This window comes from Camelina sativa, chromosome 20 (assembly GCF_000633955.1).
Source record: "Camelina sativa cultivar DH55 chromosome 20, Cs, whole genome shotgun sequence".
NCBI classification, from domain to species: Eukaryota; Viridiplantae; Streptophyta; class Magnoliopsida; order Brassicales; family Brassicaceae; genus Camelina; species Camelina sativa.
Window position 1 is genome coordinate 29,412,464 of NC_025704.1, and position 24,353 is coordinate 29,436,816.

General features: G+C 37.4%; 5 protein-coding genes and 1 pseudogene across 7 annotated transcripts; all 6 read left to right on the plus strand.

Moving 5' to 3' along the window:
• On the plus strand, window positions 1-1,918 carry LOC104771999 (YDG domain-containing protein At5g47150-like). Of its 3 annotated transcripts, none has more exons than XM_010496638.2 (3): window positions 1-356; window positions 427-480; window positions 900-1,918. In XM_010496638.2, the coding sequence occupies exons 2-3, from the start codon at window positions 452-454 to the stop codon at window positions 1,786-1,788; spliced, it is 918 nt and encodes a 305-aa protein (XP_010494940.1). In that variant the 5' UTR covers window positions 1-356; window positions 427-451; the 3' UTR covers window positions 1,789-1,918. The 3 variants fall into 3 exon arrangements, with proteins under 3 accessions (XP_010494940.1, XP_010494939.1, XP_010494938.1); XM_010496637.2 differs by having other exon boundaries at window positions 1-207; XM_010496636.2 differs by having other exon boundaries at window positions 1-156.
• LOC104772001 (YDG domain-containing protein At5g47160-like) lies at window positions 7,158-8,668 on the plus strand. The gene has a single exon (XM_019242150.1). It carries the CDS (start codon window positions 7,158-7,160, stop codon window positions 8,592-8,594), a length of 1,437 nt encoding a protein of 478 aa, XP_019097695.1. The 3' UTR covers window positions 8,595-8,668.
• On the plus strand, window positions 10,489-11,643 carry LOC104772947 (YDG domain-containing protein At5g47160-like). Its single transcript, XM_010497503.2, has one exon. It carries the CDS (start codon window positions 10,489-10,491, stop codon window positions 11,635-11,637), a length of 1,149 nt encoding a protein of 382 aa, XP_010495805.1. The 3' UTR covers window positions 11,638-11,643.
• On the plus strand, window positions 12,774-14,924 carry LOC104772948 (YDG domain-containing protein At5g47160-like). The gene is given in 4 exon segments (XM_010497504.1): window positions 12,774-12,877; window positions 13,531-13,615; window positions 13,617-13,901; window positions 13,974-14,924. Coding segments are annotated over 4 exon segments (1,425 nt in total).
• LOC104772950 lies at window positions 17,848-19,212 on the plus strand. Its single transcript, XM_010497505.1, has one exon. It carries the CDS (start codon window positions 17,848-17,850, stop codon window positions 19,210-19,212), a length of 1,365 nt encoding a protein of 454 aa, XP_010495807.1.
• On the plus strand, window positions 21,439-23,501 carry LOC104772951 (annotated as a pseudogene).

Here is a 24,353-nt window from a genome sequence, read left to right on the forward strand (position 1 = left end):
TATAAAACTGAACTCTCTTAGTCAAATAAACCCAACACAAAGAAAAAGAAGTCTCTCTCTAAAATCTTCGTTTCGCCGGAGCCGGAGAGAAGATATGAGATGATGAGGTGTAGTAACTAATTACACTGCTCGATTTCGTCGGAAAATACAGACGAGGTAGAACTCATCTCGATCACTCATTTCCTTCTCGCTCTCTATCTCTCTCTGGTGCGTTGTTGTTTCGTTCATCGATTTTACGATCTTGTCTGAGTTCGTCGCTCTCGATTTCAACCAAACGCTTTTGTTTGTTCCCTGAGAAAAAAATGAAATCTTTATGCTTTTCGAAACTCCATGCTCTGATTTTGCTTTGATTTTAGGTGAGAATCTCATTTTTTCGTCTTTTGGGTTTCTGAGAACAATCTTATGGTAATTTTGATTTGAAATCAGTTGGAAAAATCGCATCTTGAAGCTCATGGAGAGAGAGAGATCATCACCAGCGAGGTTAGTGTTTTTTTCTTTTCTTCAATGCTCTCAATATTGATCTGATGACCACACATGAAGATCGTTTGGTAATAACTAACTCAGTGACTACACTTCTCTGTATGATACCATCTCTGTTTGATAGATCCGTCAAAATAGAGTCTTGGATTCAATCTCTGTGTTATAAAGTTCTTCACTTTTGTATGGCAAACTTGAAATCTACGAAAAGTTTATGCATTTCGCTTCATGGTTGTGTGTTTGATATATAGTTTTAGACTTCTTAGGAGATCGTAGATCTGTATGATGATTTGATTACTCCAAACCTCCAAAGAGATGATTTTTGTGATTGTTTTTGTTTATTCATTTAGCAATCTGTGAGTTTCATTCATATATACAACTGTATGATGATTTGCACTTTGTGATTGTTTTGTTGTCTACAGGAATATGTCTAGTAGTTCTCAGAAGCGATCTGTTGTCTTTGCCACTCGAGATTTCCCATCGGGCTGTGGAACTCACATTGATCCTTGTAAGATTCCAAGACTTGGTGATGATGATGATGTTTCTGACAATCATCCAAGGGTTGCAGCTCCCGAATCAAAACAACAACCAGCTGGTCATCATGTTGCAGCTTCTAGTTCATCTCACAGACGAGAGATGGAGACTAGAAGATCATCTGATTCTGATCCTACTCCTCGTGAGAGAGTGCTTGAGGTATTGAGCCTCTTCCAAAAAGTGTACAGACAGTTGGATCAAGACAAAAAGGCCAGGCGCGGTGGTGATCAGTTGGATGCAACAAGCAGAATCGACATCAAGACGCTCAATGTCCTGGAGAATATGGGGAAGCAATTAAACACTGAGAAAAGAATCGGATCAGTTCCAGGAATCAACGTCGGGGATGAGTTTCAGTACAAAACCGAGCTCCGTGTCGTAGGGCTCCACTCTAAGACCATGCATGGGATCGATTACTTGAAAATAGGAGATCTTAGGCTCGCCACAAGCATCGTAGCCTCAGAAGGGTACGGCTACATCGATACGTTCAACTCTGGTGTGATGTTTTACACAGGTGAAGGAGGTAACGTAATGAGCAAGGAAAAGAAGACTGAAAATCAGAAACTGACCAAAGGGAACTTGGCGTTGGCTAACAGTATGAGCCATAAAACTGAAGTGAGAGTTATCCGTGGAGAAGAGAGGTGGGATCGTAAAGGGAAGCGATACGTGTACGATGGTTTGTATTTGGTTGAACAGTATGGCGAAGAGAGAGAGGCTAGAGGTAAGCTTGTCTATAAGTTCAAGCTTTGTAGGATTCCTGGTCAACCTCCATTGACTTGACTTGATATATTTGCATGGTCAATGAAATAATAAAGAGAATGAGTTAGAAAATGGAAATTTACATTTCTTAACAGACAACTTATACCCGTTTTGGAAGTTTTTTACTTACAAGAAAAAAATCATACATATATTCCTTTCCCCATATATATGCTGATATATATAAATAAAATATATAAAAAATATTTTCCTTATCGATTGAGTAAACTTCCAAATTTGAATACAAAAGCATGATTTGCTTGGAGAATAAATTATCTACTTTATTCGAGTTAAATATGTAAAATAGTTTCTATAATTTAATGGAAAACCAATATCCTTTACAAAAAGAAAAGGGAAATAATATCGCATTAAGTTGAGAAAACCCTAGGAAAAGGTAAATTGATAATAACTGCGAATATTTAGTGCTATATATCGAGATTTGTTTTCCCCACTATAAAAAGAGGTTTTGCATGAACTCTATAAATCATTCACCTCACAAGATTTTGAGAGAGCAGTAAATTAAGCACAGAGAATTCGAAATCTCTCACACCTCTCTTGTTCTTCTTTACGATATCAAATTTAGTTTGGCTGGAGCTTAATCCTCAAAAGGTTTGAGATACGTATGGTTATATTTGCTTAGTTGCTCTTTTTAACAGGAGGTTGTTGTATCTTTGGAGCTAATCAATCGTAATAGGTTGATAAATATTTTCTTCTAACGAGTCGGGTAAGTTGCTAGCTTTTGTTTTTTCGTTCTCATCTCAACTACCAAAATACAGTCGGTTTATCGACCTCTGTGATAGGGTAGTGTGTTAAAAGGGTTAAAACTAGGGGTGAAAGTTATTATTCCGGATCGGAGATTCGATTCGGGATATGTTTTGATTCGTTCTGAAAATTTGGACATTCAGATGGGTTGGATCCGAAGAGATTTCGTTTTTTTTTTAAAACGTTTATAACATAACATATATATATTTGATCTAAACGATTTTCAATTCCCTTCAACATATGCGATTATAGTGAACAGTTCCTGCAAGCAACAATTCAACGATGCAGCTCTCCCTTTAACATTCGGATCCAAGAGAGACGGTTTTGTTTGCAATATTCTGGAACTTTCGCTAGGCTGCATCATTAACCTCTAAATCTTAGACTTGCACCAAATATTTAGATCTTTTAGTTGTATTAAACCCATATTATATTAATAGTTTTACAAAATATATTGAGATTTATATTAAAATTTTGATCTAAATGGATATGAATTTGGTTCAGTTCTACTTAGCTCTCGGCACTCGGGTAGGAACCGATCGGGTTCGGGTTTTCCAGGTAGAGAAGTTTATGACCCAATAGGGTAAACAGAAAATATCAGTTCATATACGGTTGGGGTTTTACCAGATTCAGGTCGGTTCGGATCGGTTGGGGTTTTACCGGATTCGGGCCGGTTTGGGTCTTACTGGGTTTGGGTCGGTATTTTGTACATGATTACGTGAAAAAGTCTGATATCTTTAGGGTTAGTATTTTGTACCTGATTACCCGAAATTTAACCCGATTACCCAAATTTTATCTGATTACCTGATTTCCATTCGGTTCTTGATTCCGGTTTCGGTTCTGGTTCTTCGGGTTTAGGAGATTAGGACCCAATAAGTTATTCTACCGGTTCCAGTTTTGGATTCGGATCTATATTTTTGGGTTGGTTCCAGTTCGGGTTTTCAAATCCGGTTTTTTTTGTCCAGGCCTAGTTCTACTCTAGTTATTTATGTTTGTTTTTTAAAATTAAAAACTTATGATTTTTGTGTTTTTAAATATTTCTTATTTTCCACCAAATTTTGATATATATTTTATTTTTAGCTAGGTAGGTAAAACATATCATGCTTTATGCAAGCAAGAGACGATTTTTTGACAATTGAAGAAGATCAACAACTTTACATTAAAACATCACAACTTAAGAGTGTTTACATAAGGTAATGTCTACCTCTTTATCTTTCAATTTTCTTTTTGTGTTCATTTAGATAAACCTAATAACTTTACATTCAAATTAGTATTATAAGTGATTTGAGTTTTCATGAGTGTTTAATATTATTTTGATGGTTTTAGAGAAGTTGATACGATTTATTGTAACAATTTTTAAAATCTCACCTAAAACAATTAAATTTAGTTTTCTGTATTTTAAGTTTAAAAATCCTCTCAAATCTTCTAAAATCATTAAATATCAAATTCAAAAATTATTTTCAATAGTAATTAATAGACTTTAAGGTAGATTTCATTGAGTTTTTAAAATCAATGATTGAACATATAATTTGTATATTTTACACAAATCACTTAAAATACTAGTTTGAATACACATCCCAAAAAGTTCTAGAGAACTCACTTTTGTAGTGTGAATGTGTTTCCTAGTTTTTTTTTTGCAAAATCCAAAATTTAAAACCCGTCAAACTTGAAATTTTTTGAAGTTATTTTTAGTTTTAGGTTTTGTCTAAAATTTTACTTCAGCCTTCAATGGATATGTTTTTCCAAATGGTTTTTGGTCTTAGTGTTTCCAAAAACCCTTATTTTTTGCCATTAAAGATTTTGAGGAACAAATTTCCAATTTCAATGGGGTATTGAGAAGTTCCTTTACCAGATCTTTTTCTCAAAATTTCATTTATTATTTTTTATTTCTTTCTCAAATAAAAAAAACTAAAAACTAAAATCTATAATCTAAAAGCCTCTCAAAATCTGTTAAACATCTGTGGCCTTTATAACCTATCAAACTTAAAAGAAAAGTACTTCTCCTAAAAAAGATAGAAAATTTAGATTTTGATGGGTTTTGTCAATTTTAAAACAGAAACTAAAATTTTAAACCCCAAACATTTCATCGCTTTAAACACATTAAATTTTCTTTTGAAAATTGTTAGGATATATTAAAATATACTTTGAAAACTCTTGTGACCTAATTTATTTTCTAAAATCGCTCCCTACGACGGTAAATCGGGGCAAAAGACCCTTTCTTCGACGACGTGGACACGGGGAGGGAGCAGGCGAAAATTTTGCATTTTTCAGTTTTTTCATTGAATGACTGTCAAGTGGAAGTGCAGCGATGTATGCAGCTGAGGCATCCTAACAGACTCGTTATTTGGGACCCTATTCACCTCTTTGGTTGGACTTCTATGGATCCCAACTAAACAAATCACACAATATCCCTAGTTTTTCTATCTTTTTCTTTTGTACAATTAAAATAAAAAATTGGTTTTTTTGGAGATTGGATGCAGTTACTAATTCATGATCTGGCTATCCCGCTTGGTGGACGAGATCTTCTCTCGGGTCATCCATCCTGGGTTAGAATGGCTCGGCTGGATAGTATAGCCGAGCCAGAAAAAATTAGATTGAATTGAAAGAAACATAACTGGCGAATTCGTAGGTTCAATTCCTACTGGATGCTCATCCGAAACTAGAGCTAGAAAGGCCCTTATTTTTTTTCGTTCCCGTTCTTCATTTCCGAAACTAGAGCTACTGGATGCTCATCCGAAACTGGATGATTTTCGTTGTAAAATCATTAACCTATTGCTCAAGCTGGTGTCGCTTCCGTTATCTTATTATACTATTTTCTAAAGATTCTACTAGTTTTCTATTAAACCTAGCCGCCACTTTACTTCTACTTTGCTGCCACTTCACTAGCCGCCTCACGTCTATTTACCACCATTTCTACAAGCCGTTGTTGTCGTTGTTTTCCATGAAAGCCACAAGCCGCCGCTATACTTTTTCTACTTTGCGGCTGCTTAACAAGCTGCCACTTTTTTTTATCTTCTACACATACTAAACCTAGTTTTTTTTATGTTTGAAAATTTATTGTCTAAATTGGTATTCAGAATTCTGGATCACCAACCTGCGGGAGGGTATTAGAATATACTTAGAATATTGACATGTGATACGGTTCTATCACATAAGAAATCTCATCATGTAAAAATACTCACCTTATGTTAATGAATAAATCAAGACTTTCTAAATTATATCAACACTATTTTTCAAAAAACTTTTTTTTTTACCATTTTCATTTTTATTTTCTTTTATACAATTATAATGTGTTAGATTGATTATTATAATTTCTTTTAAGATTTAGATTCCTAATTTTACATTGATGGGTATAGTTTTGAGAGGTAGAATTCAATATTTGGAGTTTAAGGTATATAATTTAGTCATTTTGAATATAGAACGAGCAACAAGAAATAATATTTTTGCAAAACTATATATTAAAAAAAAAATATTTTTGCAAATTTTTTTTTTTTTTTTTTAATTCCAAAATTCCATTTTCTGGTCTCCATTATTCTATTTTAATTCCATAGAGTAATGAGTTTTTGTAACTAGTACTAGTAATAAAGTAGATGAGAAACAAAAATTAAATGCTATAGAGAGAACTTAAAACACCACTACTCTCACTCATTTGGTATATAACGTAAACATTAAAAATTTTCTAATCATGACGTAGTAATTTAGTTGCTTATAATTCGCTTTAAAATGTACAACTGAAAATTAATGACGTTGTTTGTGGCTCCGATAAAATAAACAGAGAGGTTTAAAATCCAAAACACATAATTTATAGTTGAAACCGCCTCTCCTAAGTAATACTGTTTAGTCACTTCGTCGTTTACGGAGCCTCAGAGATTATCATCAAGAAGAATCCAGAACCAATTAATAAGAAGAAGACGAATCAATATTGTTGTTACTTGTCTTCCTCGCGAGATTCTCTGCTTCTCGGTTCGGTGAATCTTTCTTATTTCCTTGCTTTTTTTTTTAATTCCTAATTGTGTTCGACGCTTCATAATTGTTTTTTTTTTGTGTGTGTTCTTCAACCTTGTTCCTCCTACTCGCATGGCGGTCTTTGATTTCAATTTCCCATTTTTACTGTAAAATTCAATGCATTTTTCGACTTTTTGAACCCTTTAGGCGTTCCTTGTTCTGCCATTTTCTTGAATTTTGTTTATGTTTGTTTGTAAATTTCATCGAAGTTAGGGTTTTGATATTAGGCTGTAAAAATCGAGTCTTTGACTTTGTTAAGATCCAGGGTTCGTAATTTTTTTTTTACAATTTTGATGATTTTTACACTTGATAACGGTTCGAATTTCAAAATTTTTCCCTTTCCGTCATCTTCGTATTTACCCTTTGTCTTGTTGTTAGGGATCACACAATACTTATTGTGTTCACACTACTTGTATATTCTATTCTTGTTACCCATGTCGTTTTCTTGGAATTTTATGCTTGATTCTGAGTTTAAAACTTCATCTTTCTCTTGAATTCTTACGTGTGGGGGTTATTAGGGAAAGATTTTGATGGTTTCTTCTTTGATTGTTTCTTTTTAAGGAGTTTGTGGAATCACATAGTGCTTTTAGTTGTTTACCAAAAACAGTTGATTTTGTAGGATGATGATGATGATTCAAAGGACCTCCCCTGCTTTAAAGCGACGAAAGGTCGCTGCTGTTAGAGATTTTCCTCCTTTTACTGCTAAAGATGAGTTTGGTGGTGCTCATGTCGCAGTCATACGTGAGACCAAAGAGGAGGATTTGGATGGATATGGAGATGATACCAAATGTGTTGCTCATCACAGGACCTCCCCTTCTTATAAGCGAGAAAAGGTCTCTGCTGTTAGAGATTTTCCACGCTTTACTGTTAAGAATGAGACAAGTGAGATTGGAAGTGATGATGATGTTGCTGTCGAAAGTGAGACAAAAGAGGATCTGAAGAATGGTTATGAAGATGGAAAATGTGCTGGCAGTGTTGCTCTTCAGGATTACCATAGGCCTAAGGAAGTCGAATCTTTGGATTCGATTATGAAGAAAGCTGGCTTCAATGGTAATGTTGGCAATGGGAAATTTCCTCCAGCTAAGAGGAAGGTTCCTTTACTTTCTCAAAATAAAGTGAAACCTCTAAGCGAAGAGGAAGGTATTAGGCTAATGGCTTCCCATGTTAAGTTATCCAAACGTTTGCAGATACCTAGACACTCACCGGTGAATAAGACGTTGAGTAATGCAACTGCTTCAAGATTAAGAGCCAATGCTGTGCAGAAACATAGACACTCACCATTGGCTAAGAAGAAGTTGAGTAATGCAGCTGTGTTAAGACCAATGACCAATGCTCATAAACCAATTCAACACAGAGATGAAAGACAGTCAAATCATCATGGAGTCATCTCGATTATACGACAAAACCGGATTACCAAAGATCTTAGCCCACGCGAGAAAGTTCTCAAGGTGTTGCGTATTTTCAAACTTGTGCATGATGAGTTCGATCGTGACAAGGTACCACGACGAGGTGAATCAAAGACTGAAGCGAATCTCAGGACTCGGAAGGTTCTCATGGAAAGGGGGATGCAACTGAACGAGAAAAAGATGATTGGACCAGTCCCTGGAATCGAGGTTGGAGATGAGTATCAATTCAAAGCAGAGCTCAACATAATAGGTCTTCACTTTAACATGAGGGGTGGGATTGATTACATGGATGATGGGAACATGAAAGTAGCTACAAGCATTGTTTCATCGGAAGGTAGTGGTTACACCGACAGTTGTGGTTCTGATGTGATGTTTTACTGTGGTGAAGGAGGTCACAAGGGTGTTAAAGTAATCAAAGATCAGAAGCTTGTTGCGGGAAACTTGGCTTTAGCCAATAGCATGGAGAGAAAGACTTCAGTGCGAGTGATACTTGGCAAAGAGAGAGCGGACCATAGAGGAAAGGATTATGTGTATGATGGTCTATACATGGTTGACAAATACTGGACAGAGAAAGGACCTCACGGTAACATCATGTACAAGTTTAAGCTTAGTAGAATAGCTGGTCAACCTTCTTGTGACTTTTTCAAACGATTAGTGTGAAGATTACTTATGTAGTAGGTCAAGGGACCTGTAATATCAGACCGTAGTGTGGTTTGGGAATTTTCTTTTCTTTCTTTTTGCAGTAGGTTCAGGATCTTGTTGTACAAATACAATGATGCTTCTGATGTTTTACATAATGAATGATAGTTCTGTTTCTGATTTTTGTAATTATATTGACGGTACATAGAACTTTAACTGATACAACAAAGCCGCCAAAAAACGAAAACACACGAAACTGAACTGAAGCTCCGTAAACCAACACACACCAACACCACACACAATTAACGAAACTGAACTGAAGCTCCGTAAACCAACACACATACACACACACAATTAATTTAAGGAGGAAAGGTAACACTTATCTTCAGTGAGTAAGGATGTATATGTGAAAATTGGCCAAGTAAAATTGTAAAATAATGTTGTGATCCTCACAGGTCATAAACGTTCTTCTCTTTTGTTTATATGTTTGCTTCGAAATTTTGTGGCTTTTTGATTTCTCTCGTTCCCTGTAACGAGTTTTGTTTCACTTGTGTTCCTACTTCCTTCAGGCCTATAATTAATAAAGTCAACTTTAATCTCAACAATTTGGCATAGTTTTGTTACCAAAGACTATTATAATCTTTTGCCAGCGACCTTTTGAGAAATTCCATAAAACAAAGTTTTGAATCAAGTCCACCAGTTATACCTGTTAGACGGTTTTTAGCAACCTGATAGAATTTTCCACAGATGTGAGGGACTATAACAAGTTTAAACCAATATTAGTAGGATGTAATAGAGGGTTTAGCCCAGGCGGTCATTGTATTAGAGTAAGAAATCCTACTAATACTGGTTTAAACTTGTTTAACAAGCTTGGTGGATACCCTAATTAATAAAATCATTACTTATTAAGTTGAAATATTTTAAAATTATTTACAAAAACGTTTTTTGTTTTTGTTATTTTTTTTATAAAAATTTAATATTTTTTAAAGTTTGTGTGAACGTGTTATTAAATCCATTTTACTACTGAATATAGTGTTGTTAATTCAGCGGTTATCTTCTTAACCATTGCAATGGTTGAGTGAATAGGTTTATTCTATAAACTTACGGTTGCAAACGTACCTTCACAACCTTTGAACCTTATAAAACTCTGTTTCTTTTGCCCCAAAAAATAATAAAAGAAGAGAATTAAAAAGAAAACGTAAAAGAGAACAAGAAGATAGATTCAAAACACCAAAATTTGAGAAGTAGTTTTTTTTTTTTTTTTGTGAGAAACTCAAAATCTCTATCGTGAAATTCACTAGAGATACTCATCGATCGCCAAAAACTAGGATTAGTGGTTGAAGACAAAAATACTGTAAGAATTAAACAAACACCGCCGCCCATCCTAAGTATTGTTAACTTTTGTTTTTTCGAGCCGAGATTTATATATTACAACTAGAAGAATCCCCGTAGTAAAACATAAGGAAGATAACAACAAAACAATTACCATAATAATCACTCGTCTTCAGGTTCATTGAATCCTTTTGTTTGTTCCCTTCACTTCTTTTTCTTTCTTTTTTTTACTGTGTTTAATACACTGTATTTGCTAGTTTTCATACATTTCTGTTCGTTTTTTTGTGCATAAAAAAAATATTTCGTTACATTTTTTCTTTTGGTTTCTCAAACTGAGGCATGTTTTCGATTAGTCTGAAACTCAAGTATAATCTTTGTTCTTGGAATTTCTTGTTTTGTAGTTGAATTTTTTCATCTAAATACCTGGATCTTAATTAGGGTTTGATATGGACTTTTGCAGTATGTTGAAGATTTAACCTAGGTTGTTGTCTTTTTATTTTTACTTTTTTTATGAGTGTCTCTTGAGTTTGGAAATAAAAAAATACTTAGCGATTACTAGACAGTTGATGTTGTGTGCAGGATGATGACTCAAACGATCTCCCCTTCTGTCATAAGTTACACAAAAGAGGATTCGAATGGTTATGGAGATAGCGAATGTGTTGATGTTGCTTGTCACGATTACCATATGCCTAAGGAAGTCGAATCATTTGATTCCATTATGAAGAAGGCTGGCTTCAATGTAGCAGGTAATGGTAATATTGGCAATGGGAAATTTCATCAAGCCGCTAAGAGGAAGGTTCCTTTATTTTCTGAAAGTAAAGTGAAACCTCTAAGCTCTGAAGAAGGTATTAGGCTAATGGCTTCCCAAAGCAAAAGAAGACCTTCTTTTGGCAACTTTCAGAGGTATCCTTTGGTAGCCAGAGCTGTGGCGAAATCACCACTGGCTAAGAAGAAGGTGAGTAATGCAGCTGCGGTAAGACTAAGAGCAAATGCTTCTAAACCAAATCAACACAGAGATGAAAGCTGGTCAAATAAACTTGGAGTCATCCCCCGGGTTATACAACAAAACCGGATTACCAAAGATCTTAGCCCACGGGAGAAAGTTCTCAAGGTGTTGCGTCTTTTCAGACTTGTGCATGATGAGTTTGATCGTGACAGGGTACCACGACGAGGTGAATCAAAAACTGCAGCGAGCAGGGCACATCTCAGGACTCGGAAGGTTCTCATGGAAAGGGGGATGCAACTGAACGAGAAAAAGATGATTGGACCAGTCCCTGGAATCGAGGTTGGAGATGAGTATCAATTCAAAGCAGAGCTCAACATAATAGGTCTTCACTTTAACATGAGGGGTGGGATTGATTACATGGAGGAAGGGAACAAGAAACTAGCTACGAGCATTGTTTCATCGGAAGGTAGTGGTTACACCGATAGTTGTGGTTCTGATGTGATGTTTTACTGTGGTGAAGGAGGTCACAAGGGTGTTAAAGTAATCAAAGATCAGAAGCTTGTTGCGGGAAACTTGGCTTTAGCTAATAGCATGGAGATAAAGACTCCAGTGCGAGTGATACTTGGCAAAGAGAGATTGGACCATAGAGGAAAGGATTATGTGTATGATGGTCTAGACATGGTTGACAAGTACTGGACAGAGAAAGGACCTCACGGTAACATCATGTACAAGTTTAAGCTTAGTAGAGTTGCTGGTCAACATTCTCTTGACTTTTCAAAGGGTTAGTGCGAGATGAAACTTTGTTTTTTGGTTTTTTGTTTTTTAAGAAGATTGTACTTACAACTTAGGTGAGGTACTTGTAATATCAAATCAACTTAGGTGACGTAGCTACTTGTAATATCAAACCAATTTTATGTGAGAAACTTGTAATATGAAACAATGATGCTTCTAATGCCTACATATCCTTTTGTGTTTCTGAATTTCATAAATGTTACTTTTGGTTTTTAACAAACTCTTGAATGATTTCTTAATTCTTAAATTAGATTTTGAGACAATATTATATTGAAGTCACATTAAACTTTAACTGATTGATAGAAAGCCGCCAAAACACGAGCGAGATACATCTCGGAACACACGAAACTGAACCGAAACTCCGTAAACACATACAGTTGATTTAACTAAACCGAAACTCTAATAAATAAACCAACTCTTACACTTTGAGATACAAAGCTACGAGTGAATCTACTTTGAGCGCACAAAACGCACAACTTCTCATAGTTCCGTTCAATCGGATCGAGAGAGATGGAGAGAGATAAGGTGTTGTAAAAATCTAGTCTTTCACTTTGTTAAGCTGCTCTAATCCAGGTTCGTATTTTCACAATCTCCATGATTTTACACACAATAACGGTTCAAATTTACAAATTTCCATCTCCATCGTTTTCGTATTTGTAACGTTCCGGGTCCAAATAAGTAGGTAAGCCCGGTTTGTTTAAAGGAAAAAAAAAGGCTCAGTTAAAAAAAAAACAAATCTTTGCCAACCCGTTAAGACCCCTTAGTGAAAATCAATAACTGTTTAACAAACCCTTTAGTTAAAAGAAAACTTTAAACCCCGTTAAAAAAAGGAAAACCCTAATCTATTAGTATCCTTATAAATAGATAGCTAACCCCCTTAATTTTACCTTTAGTAACAAGTTAAAGACTATAAAGAAAGAGCTCTATCTAAAACCCTACCACCCACGCCCGAGCCCTAGCCACCGTCGTCAATCTGTTGTTTCTGCCATAAGGAGATAGAAAGGCAATCAGAGTTAGAGAGAAAGGATATCCTAACCTTAAATTGTAAGGTAAGCCTATTTGAAACCGCTAGTTCCTTAAAACCCTAGATCTTAGCTTAATCTCTCTGTAAAACCTTAGATCTACAAAGGATGATTGAGTGTGTGGAAGTTAATATTGGATCGGGTGATGGAAGGAGGAAAGATCCCGCTCGTATTGTTGCTAACCCTAGAATGTCTGCCACACCAATGTCGAGGTAGGATTGTAGACCCTTGCATATGCTTCTAATTATGTTGTTCTAGGAACACTAAGGTCGAGTTAGATAGCTAGATTGATTGATGCTACTTAATACGTGTTTGTCAATAATTGCAAGGAACTTTGCATGCTAGATTTTGTGATTTGTTAAATTGCTAGATTATGTGGTGTAAGTGGTTTATCTATCTTTCATTGTGAGTTATGTTCGTTGGGACTAGACGAATGTTTAGGTTCATGTGATTAGATATGAATCATATGATCATCCTTACTGAATAAACATGATTACTCATGCATGCCAAAAGTCTAGACAAGCTTCCATTGTGGTAAGCATTTAAAAATATCGGAGACAAGTCATGCTCATCCGCTAGAGTAGCAGGGTATAGAGTGTTATAGTTGTTCCCTTGTGTTATTGTTAGAGTTCAATATTTATTGTGTTTGCATTGTTACACATGTCACTTTCTTGATTTTATTATTAGATTTCAATATTTATATAATTCTTGTTACACATGTTCATTTTCTTGGAATTATATATGTTTAAACATGAGTTAAAAACTTCATATTTTCTTGATTTCTTATGGTTTATGTGTGGGGATAGAAATTTTTATAAGGGTTTCATCTTTGTTTACCAAACAGTTGATTTTGTGCACATTGTAGGAAGATGATGATTCAAAGGATCTCCTCTTCTTATAAGCGACGAAAGGTCTCTTCGGTTAGAGATTTTCCACAGTTTATTGTTAAAAAATGAGAGAATTGAGATTGGTAGTGATGTAGTTGCTCTTACAAGTGAGACAAAAGAGGATTTAGATGGTCATGAAGATAGCAATCGTGTTGGTGTTATTCATCACAATTACCATAGCCCTAAGGAAGTCGAATCTTTGGATTCGATTATGAAGAAAGCTGGCTTCAATGTAGCAGGCAATGGTAATGTTGGCAATGGGAAATTTCCTCCAGCTAAGAGGAAGGTTCCTTTACTTTCTGAAAGTAAAGTGAAACCTCTAAGCGAAGAGGAAGGTATTAGGCTAATGGCTTCCCATGTTAACTTTCAGAAGTTATCCAAAGGTTTGAGGATACCTCTAAGAACTGAGGAAAGTATTAAGCTAATGACTTCTCAAACAAGACTTCATTTTGGTAACTTCCTCAAGGATCCTTTGGTAGCTAGAATTGTGCCAAAATATAAATATTCACCGGCGAAGAAGAATTTGTGTAATGCAACTACATTAAGAGCAAGAGCTAATGATGCGCAGAAACATGGATACTCATCGGTGAAGAAGAAGTTGAGTAATGCAGTTGCGGTTAGACTAAGAGTCGATGCTTATAAACCAACTCAACACAAAGACGAAAGACAATTGAATCGAATTAGAGTCATTCCGACTATACAACAAAACCAGATATTCAAAGATCTTAGCCCACGCGAGGAAGTTCACAAGGTGTTACGTCATTTCAAACTTGTGTTTGATGAGCTCGATTGTGACAATGCAATACGAAGAGGTGAATCCAAGACTGCCAAAAGTAGGATACATTACCAAACTCGTACTATTCTCAGTAAAATGGGGATGCAAGTGAACTGTGAAAAGATGATTGGACCAATCCCTGGAGTCGAGGTTGGAGACAAATTTCAATTCAAAGCAGAACTCAATGTAATCGGTCTTCACTTCGACATAATGGGTGGGATTGATTACATGAAGAAAGGAACCATGGAACTAGCTACTAGCATTAATTCATCTGAAGGTAATGATTATGACGATAGATTCGTTAACGGTGTGATGATCTACTGTGGTCAAGGAGGTAATGTGAAGAGTAGGGATCAAAAAACAATCAAAGATCAGAAGCTTGTTGGAGGAAATTTGGCTTTAGCTAATAACATTAAGGAAAAGACTCCGGTGCGAGTGATCCTAGGCAAAAAGAGATTGGATCATAGAGGAAAGGATTATGTATATGATGGGTTATATATGGTTGACAAGTACTGGGAAGAGAAAAGGCCTCAAGGTAACACTATTTTCAAGTTTAAGCTTAGCAGAATTGTTGGTCAACCTTCAATAGATTTTTGAAATGTTAGTGTGATATTAAACTTTGTCTTTTGGTTTTCGGTAAGATAATACTTCTTTAGAACATCAACTTTGGTAGAAACTTTATGAGTCTCTCAAATATATTATTTTAATATTCTTAATATAATTTAACTATTATTTAATTCAAATTATAAGAGAAAAAAAAAGAAAACCAATCAGATCATGATGTGTGAAAGGAGGGAGTCTCAAAAGAGGTTCTCATGGGTTCATAAATGAGAACCTATTTTTTTCTCTCTCCTTTTTTTTATAATATTGTTGAGAAATTTCTTGAGTGACTCCCACTGTGATACACAGACCTGCGAGTTCGGATCTTCGGGTTGGGTCGGGTCGGATTTCATGTTTTTTTGGTTATTGAATTTCTTTTGCATTGAAAAGATTTGTTGGGTTTCTCCTGTTAAAATCGGTTATAACCTAGCAAATTGACGTAAACATAAGTTTAAAACTGACGCAAGTTTGTGACGTTAAATTTAGCGTCACTTTTAAAACCAAAGTAAAAAATGTTAGCGTCGCCCCTTAACACGTCGGTTACAAAACTGACGTCATAATATTTAAGTCAGTTTTAAACCGACGTTAGGCTTCATATAAACCGACGTTAAACCCCTTGTTTTTTGTAGTGTTAAAAATGGTTAAATAAGTTAAAACCGATTTAATTTTGGTATTATGCTGGTATTATGCTATACTTTCGTATAATCTTTGTTTAATCAAGGTAATTTGGATAACCAATCGATTAATCGGGTCTGTCGGGTCAGGTTAGGTAACCGTACATAAATCTCAATCTCTCTGAATTGAATCAAATGCCTAACCGGTTTGAACAAAACCTTAAAAAATCAGATCGGATCGGATCTGGTAAAACTAGTGTCGGCTATAGGGGTGTGTTGGGTGTGCCAGTGCACCGGATCCCGCTTATTTAACTATTTTTTCTTTGCATTTTCATGGCCTAAAATTTAAGACAACTGTAAAATAAGGGTCCAACTTTCGAAAAGCTTCAATATATCACAGGGTCCAATAATTACTTGAATCGGGTCTGGGTACAACATTTCTTAGGTCCAAAGACTTATTATAATTTACTAGGTTGGTACCCGCGCTACGCCACGGGCTATATATTTTTTTTTCTTTCTAAAAAGTATTTTTTTTTTGTTTTGTGTTTTCAAAAATTATAATTTTTGTATGTTGTTTGTTTGTAATCAAAACTCATTATTAATATAGTTATTGACAATATTTAATGCTAATATTTTTGTTTTTAGTTTTTTTTTGTTGTCTAATTTTTCTTATTATTGTAATAGTCTAATGTTTTTTTTTTGCTTGTATTACGATGCTATGGTAAATACATTTTTATTCAACTCTTGTTGTGATATATTTTGTCTTTCCAAGTGAAAATGATCATATATGAGTCAAAAATTGAACTTTACAACATTTACATACTATATAATAAAAGTCTAAGGACATATAATTTAGTTTCTAGTGAGCCTGACATTAGTTTACGTAGCCTTTTTGTTGAGAAATGTATTCGTGTTTAATTTGACCGCCAATAGCCTCCATCTTTGTTCAAAAACTTTTTACAAATCTTTTTGCCAGAAGTTTCCAGAGGTTACATTATGTGTCTTTATCAAAGTTTACAACAGCTGTAGTAATCCAATGGTCAAACCTCGTTCAGGCAGTTTATGTCTTTATCAGACCAACTGAGAAACTTTATTCTACGAGTCTCTTTTGTTCAATGACTTCACAGTCTTTGTCCACTTGCCTGGTAGAAATCAAACACTCGAATTTTTGGGTTTACTAATGAAAGAAGTGAAAAGAGATGTAAGTAATGAATCAATAACCTGCATAATTCTTGGACCATTCTTTGCAATCGGAATACAAATTTTTTATTTTTGAGCGTCATATTTCGATTTCAGACTCTGGTTTAGTAGTAAGACGACCATGAGAGGATCCTTTGATGTCAAACCGCCTATGGATGAAGTGACCAGTACAAAATAGATTACCCATTATCATAATTCGAACATGCAGAAGAAAGTATTTTCTCATCAGTACATCCAACTGAAAATATTAACAACAACAATGCAGAGACATGAATACAATAAGGGTATGGACATTTTTCTGTGCAGTGCCAATCAATTACACGCAAAAGTGTTTTCACATTGCCTGTCATGATTGTAGAAAGCCAGAGGCATCTTCATAAGAACCTGTTAAGGGAAAAAAACAAACACATGAGTGAGTTATAATAATCAGAATTAAGCGGTTAAAATGCAGCTCTTACTTTAATTTATGCCTTCTTCATAGTCTTGATCATGTAGCGAACATTGGTCAACTACAAAAAGCTTCCACTTTTTCTTGCAGATGATAGCTCCCTGATGACATCATTCCCACAAATCGATAACTTATAATCTGTTGCGTCCACATTAGATAGTTTCCGGAGAGTCTTACATGAAACAAAATATTTTTATATGTTTTCTCAAGACCACAAGAAAAGAAATCAAAAGTAAGAGAGGTTACAACCTGAATAGGACAATAATCCTTTCATTTGAACTAACAAAAATGGTGTGGAAGAGTGTATTTTGATCCTTCAGATTGGAATTTCGTCCAAAGTTTTCCTTTGGATCGTACGCGGAAGCCTTTAGATCATGAGACATAGTGCTGGTGCTGGTCTTCCTACAGAATGTGTAAGCGATATGATCTGATATGATCTGATTCTCGAGAATATCTGATATCTGTATATTAGGAATGTATAGTTAATGTTTAACCTAGAAGAGACATCTCTGCTCTTGTATATAAGTCACACTCTGTATCATTGTAAGATATCAAGCATTCTATTCTCTACATGGTATCAAGAGCCATATAAATTTTTCCAGCGCCGCTCTTCTCTGTTCTATCTTTCTTCTTCGTTTGTCTTTCTCTTTCTTTTTCAATGGCAACCAATGCTGAAGTCGTTGATCTATCTCAATCTCTTCTTAACATTAATATGGGCAATATCACCAAACTCACTTCCATGAACTACATCACCTGGAGTCTTCAGGTTCACTCCCTCCTCGATGGACATGATCTTGCTGGTCACGTTGATGGCTCTTCTGTTCCTCCTGATGCCACCATCACCACCAATGGTCGTGAAACAACGAATCCTGCTTACACGATCTGGCGCTGCCAGGACAAACTCGTCTACAGTGGCCTCCTCGGCACGCTCTCTCCCTCTATTCAGCCTCTTGTCTCTAAATCCAAAACCGCAGCTGAGATGTGGAAGATTGTCACCGACACTTACACTAAACCAAGTCGAGGCCATGTTCAGCAGATTCGTATCCAACTTCAGCAACAATCCAAAGGTGACAAATCCATTGATGACTACATTCAAAATCTCACCACCAGGTTTGATCAACTTGCTCTTCTTGGCAAACCAATGGATCATGATGAACAGATCGATGTCATCTTCAAAGGGTTATCTGAAGAATACAAATCAGTGGTTGATCAGGTTGAAGGACGTGAAACGTCTCCTTCTATCACTGAAATCCATGAGAAACTACTCAACAAGGAAGCCAAACTTCTTGCTCTCTCCGTCTCTAGTCCTTCTCATCTTCCCGCTTCTGCAAACATTGCGACAGCTCGCAATCAGCACTCCCAAGGTCGATCCAACCGTAGTCGCACCAACTCTTGGCATCAGTCTCGTCAATCTGCTTATAAGCCCGCAAATCAGACTCGTGGATATCAAGGTAAATGTCAACTTTGTGGTGTGTTTGGCCACAGTGCTAAAAGGTGCTCTCAACTCCAACGTCATGCGTATCCACAGCAAGGTCTACTCCCCTCTCCTCGTCCTTGGCAACCACGTGAAAACGTGGCTTTCACAGCTCCATCCTCTCCCGATTCATGGCTCATGGACAGCGGTTCTACACATCACATGACGAGTGATCTCAGCAATCTCGCACTTCATCAACCCTACAATGGTAGCGATGGTATTCTCATCGGCGATGGAACCGGTCTTCCAATAACGCATACTGGTTCACTTACCCTAACCCTTCCCTCCTCCTCTCGCAATCTTACTCTCAACCGTGTTTTATGTGTCCCCAATATTAAAAAGAACCTCATCTCTGTTTATCGCCTATGTAACGCTAACCAAGTTTCTGTTCATTTTTATCCTGCACATTTTCAGGTGAAGGATCTCAGCTCGGGTGTCCTGTTACTCGAAGGCAAGACTAGAGATGATCTTTATGAGTGGCCAGTCTCTTCCTCCACCCTATCTGCTTTCTTTGCTTCCAAGCCTACCAAACCATCTATAGCTGATTAGCATTCTCGTCTTGGTCATCTTTCTTTTCCTATTCTAAAAACTGTACTTTCAAATGATGCCTTACCATACACACAATCTGTATCTTCCTCTTCTTTATGCTCATATTGTGCAATCAATAAAACACATAAGCTTCCTTTCTCAACCTCCTCAATTCACTCTACCAGACCTCTGCAATATATATTCACAGACTTATGGTCCTCTCCCATTTAATCTATTGATGGATATAAATACCATCTAGTTCTCATCGATCACTACAGTCGATATACATGACTGTACCCACTCAAATTAAAATCTCAAGTTCGAGAGACCTTTATTGCCTTCAAAGCGCTTGTAAGAAAACTGGTTTCAGACAAAGATTGGTACCTTATTCTCCGACAATGGAGGCGAGTTCGTCGCTCTTCGCTCATTCCTCATCACCGCCGGTATCTCTCATCCCACCTCTCCTCCTCATACGCCGGAGCACAATGGAATTTCCGAACGGAAATACTGCCACCTCGTCGAGACAGCTCTCTCAATGCTCACTCATGCCAGAATGCCAAAATCGTACTGGACTTATGCCATTGCCACTGCCACCTATCTTGTTAACCGTCTCCCCACTCCGGTTCTGAACATGATGTCTCCCTACCACATTCTCTTCGGTGAAGCTCCAAACTACTCAAAACTCCGAACTTTTGGATGCCTCTGTTTTCCCTGGTTGCGACCATACACATCACATAAATTGGAAGATCACTCCACTCCATGTGTCCTCCTTGGCTACTCTCTGACGCAAAGCGCCTATCTATGTCTGCAACCATCCTCCGGTCAAATCTACGTCTCCCGTCATGTTCAATTCGACGAATCCACATTTCCTTTCCAACATTCTTCCTCTTCGTCAACATCTGATTCTTCTCTCGTTCCACCCTCGCAACCCTTCCTCGCTCCTGTTACTAAAATTCCCATCGCTACACCGACTGCCACCGTCGTCCCCTCAGTCTTGCCATCGGAATCAGGATCCACAGCTGCAGAGCCTCACCGTACCGTGCACTCGACTCCCCGTCGAGATCAACTGTGAGAACCATAGAAAATCTGACACATGAAACGACAGCGTCTCCCTCATCTACTCCCTCGCCCATTTCTCCGAACCCAGCCACAAGCCCAACAACGGCCCACAACACCTCCAATTCGACATCACCACAATCCACATCAGAAGCCCATCATCATACATCATCTCCATCCTCCTCTCCGTCTTTTACTCCCGATCGATCACCCACTCCTTCACAACCACAACCACCTCCTGCACCACAACCACAACCGAACCCTCCACCACCACCACAGCCAACCACAAATACACACCCAATGCAAACTCGAAGTAAAAACAACATCACCAAACCAAAGATAAAATCCAACTACAACGCTGCTCTCTCCTCCACCATTCCACCTGTACCTAACACCGTGAACTAGGCGTTAAAAGATCGACGATGGCGAGGTAAGATGTCCCATGAAATTGATGCTTTTGCACATCATCGAACCTTTGATTTGGTTCCACCTCAACCCAACTACAACGTGATCGGCTGTAAGTGGATTTTCAAAAATAAATTCAATCTTAATGGGTCTCTTAACAGGTGCAAAGCACGTCTTGTCGCTAAAGGTTACACACAGGAGCTTGGACGCGATTATAATGACACATTCAGTCCAGTCATCAAAGCCACGACACTCCATCTTGTTCTCGATGTCGCGGCCTCTCACTCATGGCCAATTCAACAGCTAGATGTCAACAACGCCTTTCTCCAAGGAACGCTAGAGGATGAGGTATACATGGAGCAACCACCTGGCTTTGTTGATGCTGATAAACACGATTACGTGTGTCATCTCTGAAAAGCAATTTACAGCCTCAAACAAGCGCCTCGTGCGTGGTACACAAAACTCAGAACCTTTCTTCTTAGCATTGGATTCAAAAACTCCTTAGCCGACACATCACTATTTGTTCTCCATCAAGTTTCGTCGTTTGTGTACCTTCTCTTGTATGTCGATGACATCTTAGTCACTGGTAATAGCAAGGTCGATGTTCGTCGTATTTTGGATCTTCTTGCGGACCGTTTTTCAGTCAAGGATCCAGAGGACTTAAATTACTTCCTTGGCCTAGAAGCGCATCGCACATCTGCCGGACTACATCTCTCCCAGCGCAAGTACATCTTGGATCTCCTACACAAGAATAATATGATGAATGCTAAGCCGGTTGCAACGCCAATGGCAACCTCTCCGAAGTTGACACTTGCCATGGGTATTGCTCTGTCTGATCCGAATATGTATCAAAAACTCGTTGGAAGCCTGCAGTATCTTGATTTCACACGGTTGGACATTGCCTTTGCTGTTAATCGACTGTCACAGTTCATGCACCGTCCGAATGAGGTCCACTGGCAGGCTGCCAAACGTGTCTTGCGTTATTTGGCTGGAACGACAACTCATGGCATCTTCTTCTCCTCTCGTAATCAATTAGCACTTCATGCCTTTTCTGACACTGACTGGGCTGGAGATACTGATGACTACGTTTCCACCAACGCATACATCATTTACCTTGGCTCTCATCCGATCTCCTGGTCTGCCAAGAAGCAAACGGGTGTTGCACGCTCCTCAACCGAAGCGGAGTACAGGGCTGTTGCCAACACCACAGCGGAACTCCGTTGGATATGCAACCTCTTAACCGAACTTGGGATCACTATACCGTCTTCACCGGTTGTGTATTGTGACAATGTCGGTGCAACATTTCTGTGTGCCAACCCTGTTTTCCACTCGAGAATGAAGCACATAGCCATCGACTATCACTTCATACGTGGCCACATACAACAAGGTGCCTTATGTGTAGCTCATGTCAACACAAAGGATCAATTGGCGGATGCACTTACAAAGCCACTCCACCGCTTTGGTTCATTGATCTCCATAACAAGATTGGCGTGGTCAAGACCCTTCATCTTGAGGGGGCGTGTAAGCGATATGATCTGATATGATATGATTCTCGAGAATATCTGATATCTGTATATTAGGAATGTATAGTTAATACTTAACCTAGAAGAGACATCTCTGCTCTTGTATATAAGTCACACTATGTATCATTGTAAGATATCAAGCATTCTATTCTCTACAAAATGTCTTCACAATGAAAACAACACTCAACGTCAAACAAAGCAAAACAAACAAATACAAAACGAAAAACAAAAATAGTTTTGGTTATCTAACTCCAAGCTGCAAGTTAAGCATGAGTTTATAGTTATTGTGCCCTTTGGAGATAGTTTGTCCTTGTTTTTTAGCAGGCTGTATTCTCAATGGCCGTAATGATGATCTATTACTCTCTGTATTATCATCTAATTGAAGATAACCAGAACCATTATACATCAATTCTATTTTTCCATTACTTACTCTTCCATCAACGAATCTCCTCCTCGGCCTCTTACTATTCTTTGTCATATTCACATTACTACTCTGCTCCAAAGAACCGTACCAAAGAAGCATCTTTCTGAGATGGCAAAACTGCGTTCTGACATGTAGAAACCACAAATGAACTCAAGTCAACATAGAACAAACCATCTCAACACAGAGATGAAAGCCAGTCAAATAAACTTGGAGTCATCCCCTGGGTTATACAACAAAACCAGATTACCAAAGATCTTAGCCCACGGGAGAAAGTTCTCAAGGTGTTGCGTCTTTTCAGACTTGTGCATGATGAGTTTGATCGTGACAGGGTACCACGACGAGGTGAATCAAAAACTGCAGCGAGCAGGGCACATCTCAGGACTCGGAAGGTTCTCATGGAAAGGGGGATGCAACTGAACGAGAAAAAGATGATTGGACCAGTCCCTGGAATCGAGGTTGGAGATGAGTATCAATTCAAAGCAGAGCTCAACATAATAGGTCTTTACTTTAACATGAGGGGTGGGATTGATTACATGGAGCAAGGGAACATGAAACTAGCTACAAGCATTGTTTCATCGGAAGGTAGTGGTTACACCGATAGATGTGGTTCAGATGTGATGTTTTACTGTGGTAAAGGAGGTCACAAGGGTGTATAAGTAATCAAAGATCAGAAGCTTGTTGCGGGAAACTTGGCTTTAGCTAATAGCATGAAGATAAAGACTCCAGTGCGAGTGATACTTGGCAAAGAGAGATTGGACCATAGAGGAAAGGATTATGTGTATGATGGTCTATACATTGTTGACAAGTACTGGACGAAGAAAGGACCTCACGGTAACATCATGTACAAGTTTAAGCTTAGTAGAGTAGCTGGTCAACATTCTCTTAACTTTTCAAAGGGTTAGAGTGAGATGAAACTTTGTTTTTTTTTGGTTTTTTGGTTTTTTTGGGAAGATAGTACTTACAACTTAGGTGAGGTACTCGTAATATCAAATCAACTTAGGTGAGGTAGCTACTTGTAATATCAAACCAATTTTTTGTGAGAAACTTGTAATATGAAACAATTGTTGGCATAAGCTTGAAGATAGCTTGAGGTGCAAGCTATACTAATCCTACAGAGTTATGGAATTAGGATTAGTTATATTTAGGAGTTATCTAAATATGTTAGTTTACCGGTTTAGAATAGGAAAGTTGTCAACTCTAGGGTTGAGCAATTGTTATAAATACGAAGAGAGCGTTTCATGAAGAGGTGCGCGCCTTAGGGTATTCTAGAGAGATGCACACAAGGTGTGTGGCATCCCCCCACTAGTGTTCGATATCATATACAATTATGATTGTAATTGTAATCTTGTTCTAGTGGATTTGTTCTGGACTTGGTCCCGAGGATGTAGGAAATCCAAACCCCGTTAACAAACTCTCTGTGTTGTTTACTTTATGCGTTCTTTATTTGGTAGCAGAGCAGAAAACCGACTTGAGTCTATAATCTCTAATAGGTTAGATCCTGGATGTGTGAACAAAAAAAAAACACGAAAGAGGATGAGGCGTTTGTTGAGTGTTTGTGGAATTGAAGAAAATAGAAAAAGGTGATTTAGAGTTCAGACATCAGAGTATCTTAAGAGGAGACAAAAACCGAATTACAAAGATGAGCTTTCAGTTACAAGAGAAGGATGATGAAAAAGATGTTGTAGTGATGAATACTCACTGGATTTTTCTTACGCCGGTGAAAAGCGTTTTTTTTTTCTTTGTTTCTTTTTTGG

What these genes read in the sequence shown, in the direction of transcription:
- LOC104771999 (XM_010496638.2), top strand. Translation starts at nt 452, where the DNA reads ATGGAGAGAGAGAGATCATCACCAGCGAG. An exon ending in GAGAGATCATCACCAGCGAG is followed by an intron (nt 481 to 899) that starts GTTAGTGTTTTT and finishes TGTTGTCTACAG; the next exon opens with GAATATGTCTAGTAGTTCTC.
- LOC104772001 (XM_019242150.1), top strand. Translation starts at nt 7,158, where the DNA reads ATGATTCAAAGGACCTCCCCTGCTTTAAAGCGACGAAAGGTCGCTGCT.
- LOC104772950 (XM_010497505.1), top strand. Translation starts at nt 17,848, where the DNA reads ATGGCAACCAATGCTGAAGTCGTTGATCTATCTCAATCTCTTCTTAAC.
- LOC104772947 (XM_010497503.2), top strand. Translation starts at nt 10,489, where the DNA reads ATGACTCAAACGATCTCCCCTTCTGTCATAAGTTACACAAAAGAGGAT.